The sequence below is a fragment of the Achroia grisella genome, unplaced genomic scaffold, assembly GCF_030625045.1.
Source record: "Achroia grisella isolate CSIRO2021 unplaced genomic scaffold, CSIRO_AGI_Agris_v1 utg4116, whole genome shotgun sequence".
Lineage (NCBI taxonomy): Eukaryota > Metazoa > Arthropoda > Insecta > Lepidoptera > Pyralidae > Achroia > Achroia grisella.
Genome location: NW_026712845.1, coordinates 859,880 through 866,353, shown reverse-complemented (window position 1 = coordinate 866,353; position 6,474 = coordinate 859,880). Strand labels below are relative to the sequence as shown.

At 32.2% G+C, this 6,474-nt stretch overlaps 1 protein-coding gene across 1 annotated transcript; it reads left to right on the top strand.

The window, feature by feature from the left end:
• The first annotated feature begins 482 nt into the window (after positions 1–482).
• On the top strand, positions 483–3,346 carry LOC131844687 (gremlin-2-like). The gene is made up of 2 exons (XM_059193628.1): positions 483–575; positions 705–3,346. Exons 1-2 carry the CDS (start codon positions 549–551, stop codon positions 1,371–1,373), a joined length of 696 nt encoding a protein of 231 aa, XP_059049611.1. The 5' UTR covers positions 483–548; the 3' UTR covers positions 1,374–3,346.
• Positions 3,347–6,474: the final 3,128 nt, after the last annotated feature.

Genomic DNA, 6,474 nt, shown 5'->3' with positions numbered 1-6,474 from the left:
CCAGTTTCTAAACACGGAGGGATCATATTATGCCGGTAATTATGTGACATCTGAGAGACTATGGATATCAACTTTATAAGTAGCAGGCATCAAACATTTTGTATCTGGCAGCTGTCATTGTTTATCGGTCAATTATGCACAAAGGACACTCATTTCACTAAATCTATCAGGATGTATATTACAGTTAAATAACAATAGAACTCCGGGTGCTAAGTAGACAATAATAGTCACCCTTATCTAGGAAAGTTGAAGTCATACCATTGTTTGCAAACAGATGGTGTATTTGGTCACAAACTAATTCTCTGGTAAAGCGATTAAGAAACCTTTTGTCGGATCGGACGCTTAGCTGAGACACATGTTAGAAGTGTCATTTCTGTGTGCTGGTAACGGGTTCTATGACGGAGGCGCGGTGCGTGAGTCATCTTTCATTGAGCGGTGGTCCATTGAGGCGCTTTTGCTCTTGCGCTCATTACTGCTCCGCCGGCCGGTCCTGCGCACACGCACACAGCGCGCTCGCGGACCAATAACACCGACGCACTGCCTACGATATGCTGGCTCCCATCTTTCGATACACCGTGAGTTTAACCTACGACTTCCGCTCGACGCAAACCCACAGATTTTAAAATAGACGAGAAGCCTTATTTGCAACTTCATCGTGTCACGGCAATTATGTTTATGTAACATAATAATTATTTTTGTTACAGATGGAGACCGTGATCAAATCTCATTTTTGGTTTGCGGCTGCGGCTTTTTTGGCTGCCTGTGGAGTCTGCGCCGGTGCTGGTGTTGGCAATAGGAGACCGTTTACGCCGACCGATTCCATTTTGGACATCATTAATACTGAGCATGTAGAGAAAATACTAACCGAACGACGACGTGCTGAACAAGCAACGGCTTCTTCATCATACGTTCAAAGAAACGAGCTGGGCGATGGTAGTTCCGAAACAATGATCGTCTCCGCTCCCGATCAAGATGAAAGTACTGAAATACCAGCCGGAGTGGAATTCCGAAAACTACTCAAGTCCTCGAAAAACGCTCTTGTGGTTACCAAGAAAGAATATCTGAAGGAGGATTGGTGCAAAACGGAGCCTTTAGTTCAGAAAATCAGGGAGCCAGGTTGTCTGCCAACCACTGTGATTAATAAATTCTGTTACGGTCAGTGCAATTCGTTTTACATACCGAAAGGTCCTCGACGACGTGACGGGAACGAGGAGCGTCCTCCGCCGGCCTTCAAGTCATGTTCCTTTTGTAAACCCAGGAAAATGATATGGGTGACAGTGAAGCTTCGTTGTCCTGGACAAAATCCGCCATTTAGGCTCAAACGTTTACAAAAGATTAAACAGTGCAAGTGTTTACCGGTGGGCGTTAATTGATATTAATTTGGCGAAGGATCTTAAACACACGAGACGGTACAACCGTCAAGGTTTGCGATCGAGGTGCGCATGCTTCTTCGAAGCATCTGAAGGGTGATAGAGGAACAAAGAAACTAAGAAAACTTCTCGGGTTCGGAATTCCCGAGTGTTACCAAACGTTTTGGTAAGTAGCTTGTTTCATAGTGCGGACTGTGTACAAACTGATTAAACAGATTCAGATCGCGTGCTCTCATACGTCAATAAGATGACGTAATGTGATGCACACATTTATTATATGTGTAGAATTACTTTGATGGAGCGGCTTCGACTGCAAGTCGTCAAGCAAAGCTTTAATTGTTCGTAGCGAAACTAATTATTTTAAACAATAGTGGCACTCAGTAATGAGTTTTAAGAACTGCGGTGAATCTGGCCATGTTAGGCTGAATGATACTCCTGTGATTAGAAATATCGATTCTCTAATGTTATTACAGAATGTGTGATATTAGTTATAGTCGCAGAAAAATCTCTCTTCATAATATGACGAGCCACACGATCCAGGTCTAAGTGTTGAAATAATGTAAATTGATTTATTATTTATAATTTTGTAATTGTATATATTAGTAGTATTGTAGTTAAACGAAATACGCTTATGAGTACATAATGTAACGTTATTCGCAATTAGTCGTGTTGTTTTGTGAACAAAATATGCGTAGACGAGTAGATACTGCAAACTAATAAAGGTACATGTACGTACGTAGGATTTAATGGTACCACTGAAATATTATTATGATCTCTGCTTGCACTCAAGACATGCATTTGTTTACATAATATATCCATTTATATGATCTAAGGTAGATACATACACTCGTACTATATGTAATGCAAGTACTTTAGATATGTAGCAATGTAAGTAAAATGCTATCGTAATTTATTTATATAACGTAATATGTACGATATGCATTAATACAATATTGCAATTTAGACTTAAGTGAGGTGCACACTTACGAAACTAGCCTCCGTAAAATTATTTTAGTGGCCATTCAATTAACTTTACATAGCTTGATGTGATTGTTTGATAATATTATTTTATTCCGATGCAAATTAAATGCAGCATTTATACTTTAAGAATGCATAGCTATTCTTTTAGCCAATGTTTTGATACTTAACACGACCGTGTAGAATAATATAAATTATGGTATAATTATTATGATAGGGATGTATACTTCTGTTAGTGGGACTTATGAATCTTGCCAATGTTGTGTTAGTTATATAGAATTTGATATATTCCAATATAGTATTAGAATTAATAAGAAAATGTACTTAATTTAATTCCAATTAGAACTTTACGAATATGTATTACTCGAATTGTTCCCAGAGCGACGTTTATAGAAAACTTGATAAAATAATACATAATAACTTAATCTTAATATTGTTACCAAAATATATTTCGAATGGAATAGATTTGTCTTTAGCTGTGCTATTTCACGAATACAAATTTTTTATGGAAAAGTAAGCCATGTGAAATGTACCTACGTGTTTGGAATATGTGTAAAATTAAGATATTCTGTACACTACCTGGGCAATATATGTTATGACTACTGGCTTAGATTAAGTTCTATACAAGTAAGGTATATACTTACATCGCCTGGTTATTGTATACAATACTTTAATTATACGTTATCGGTAACATAAATTTTAAACTTTATAAAATGGGTAATACAGAAATTTAAATATAGAAATTTGAAGTGCGTAAATGTCTAAAAATGTGCTAACTGGATTTAAATGTTTCATATTCATTAACAATATTGATCATCGTTACATCATCTTTTCTGCCATCTCATCTAATATTAAAGACAGGCTTTATCTACAAACAAAAATGTGTAGTAAAGACAATTATTATTGACATTTTGTATAGAGTCGTTTTGTTACTGTTGGTAATCATATTACAGTATAATGTATGAGTATGTCGTTTTATTGTGAGACCATTGTGATTTTTTGTAGTTTACTACAAACCAAACCAAACATATATATTCAAAATTTGTAATCAGTTGACCATCATACTATTATACCGATATAATATATGTATAAAATAAATAATATTTTTTTAAAATGTAAAGTTTTTTTTATTTTTTTATATTAGTAAATTTTTTATATTAGTTTCAGAATATTATGTGCAAATGTTAATGCACATAATAATTTATATTTTTTATGTACTTGAAGTGGAATACTTTCGGCTCGTGTGATGGTGAGCAGTAAGGTCGCCTATATTGGTACTTAAATGAACAGCACATTGTCATAAGATTCGTTGCTACTGTAGAGGACATTTCACGACCTAATCTCACGCTCCGATCATAACAGTATTATACACAATATTATATCTTACTAATATTATAAACGCGAAAGTTTGTAAAGTAGTAGGAGGGATGGATGTTTGTAACTCTTTCTCGCAAAAACTACTAAACGGATTTTGATGACACTTTACAGTAAAATAGCTTATATGAGAGACTATAATTTAAAATTATAGTATGAAAATTGGACGAAATATAAAAATAAATGTCAAGTAAGTGTGATTCAGACGAAGTTGCGTGTGTAAGCTATGGTCTATAAATCGATTGATGTTATTAAGTTGAGAATGGAGAAAACTTGATCTGGAGCTTTCGAGAATTCAAGACTGTTTTTATCTTGCTACTAAACCCTAACAATTATATTTGAAGCGTCACCTTAAGAAGTTTTCTTAAATACATCTGGGATGCCATTTATTTTCGTTTCAGCATAAAATTTATAGTCTTTGATTATATATTAATTTATATTAGAGGTAAGAATTAGTTTTCTGTTTGTAATGATGAAGATAAAACAATAATCGATTTTTAAAATTATTCATCAATATATCAGCGAGAAATATGGGTCGTATTATACAGTTTACAAAACGAGCTCGCAGGTAAGTACCTAATATCTATTAAATTAAGGTCTATTACGTATACCTACTGTCAGTGAGTAATGGGAGAAGGGTACAAAAAGAAACACAGGATTTATACACTGATTATGTACGTATTTATTTAAACTGAAGCAAGTGAAAGACACAATATCTATTGCAACATCATTTGTATCTCTATCTCTACATTTCTCATTTAGGTACACAATTTTAAATTCCCTAATTTTATTCCACTTTTCTATTTTATTATTTGGGTTTTTAGCTTCCGTTCTTACTGCGTCAGTCAGATTGTTTTATTGCAAAGCTTATACAATAAGTAATAGTCTTATTTAAGCAAATAATATAAATTAAAATGATAAGAAATTATGTACTGCAGCCAATGAACAGTCACGAGTAATGTAATATACAAGATGCCTTCTTATTTTTTTTTTATAAGTTACGCTCTTATTTTCCTTAGAAGGTCCATGACCTTTTTTTAAATTTTATTTTCTATTTTTAAGTACTTGAACTTTTGCTTCACTTATAATGTTACTAAGACTATATATTTTTGAATTTAGTATTTTTAAGGTTATCAAATTCCAATCAGTGTAGCCAATAACTTATTTCTAGAGTTATATACTATAAGGTAACTAGAAATATTTACAGCTACTCATTAATGCCGATTTTTAGTACGTACGTGTGTGTGTGTTATATATACAGTTCAACATATTGCTCACGAAAGCAATTTCAATTAATATCTACTAATTATCTATATTATATCTATTTACGCAAATATTACCTCCATATTTATGCTCACGAACTCGTATTGCCTGAATGTACATTTGTTAATACTAGCTTATTCTATAATAATTAAGCATGTAAACAATTGATTGCAAAATATAGAGAAATTGAAAGCTTGGATTCTTAATAACATTGTACATTATTATGTATCAATCGGTAATATTTTACCGATTGATATCTATTTGTATTTGATATTTTAACTTGTTGTCCATACAATACTATTAACAACTGCTTAGTTACTTAATATTATCGATCGATGATTATATATGGCTACTAGTTTTTGAGATTTGTTGCTCATATTTTATACAATACTATTCATATCTAACTTCTTTCTTTATACACGAACGTTATGTTCATTCATAAACCATGTAAAGTTGTCCTTTTTTTGTATGTACATAATTTTCACATAAGTATAGAATAAGCTACATTATATTTTCTTAAATCTGTCCACTCATTCATGCATATCTTTTTTATACCATCCATTCATCTTATCTTTGGTCCATCACACCCTTTAATATCTACTTATATACAACTAACTATTTGAAATTTCATTCTACTTCTTTGATATGGTTTCAGTGAATTTAAGTAAACATAAAATGTTTTTAAAAAATTTTCATATATGTCTTTCCATCTTATCCTGAACATTCACCTTGGAGCGATTTTTAACCAGCTACAAATGTACAGATATTATGACCATTTTACTTTATACTCGAGCTGGCTGTTTGAATTACAATCCACGTTGGAGCCTATACGTTAACTATACATACAGGACATGATCCCCACCAAATAAACATAATAATATATACATTTAACTCTACAATGATAATTCTAATATGTGGACTATAATTAAATTTTGATTATTTACATCTAATTTCTATTTTACTTCTTTGAATGCGCCCTTAAATCTAATATACATTGTAATGTAATATATCTATTATAAGTTTACATAACTAGTAAAAACGAGGGATGAAAGATATGCTTTACAAAAAGTACAGCTCTTATTATACTTTTTAACGAAAGATTATAAACTACTTTTTTAATATTTAGGATTTTAATTTATGAAAATAACAAACAAGGTTGAATAGTACGATACATCCTAAGCCGATCTCTTCAATTCGTCCGTCGTAACCTTTCGTTTTCATGCGAAACCTCTACAAAATTATCATTAAGGATTATTAAATAAGTACTCAACGAATTGGGTACGTAAAAAAACATAGACTATCACAGGACACAAAAGCATATAAGCGAGGTTCATTTGAACAAACAACAAATCTTGTTTTTAATTATATAAAGCATATTTTTGTGTAAATTGAAAATAAATTTTATTTTTACAAAAAGTGTTATTTACATTTCGTAAAGTTAGGAAAGTGTTTTTTTCTGTTATTAATGAGAGTCAGCATGTTTTTATAT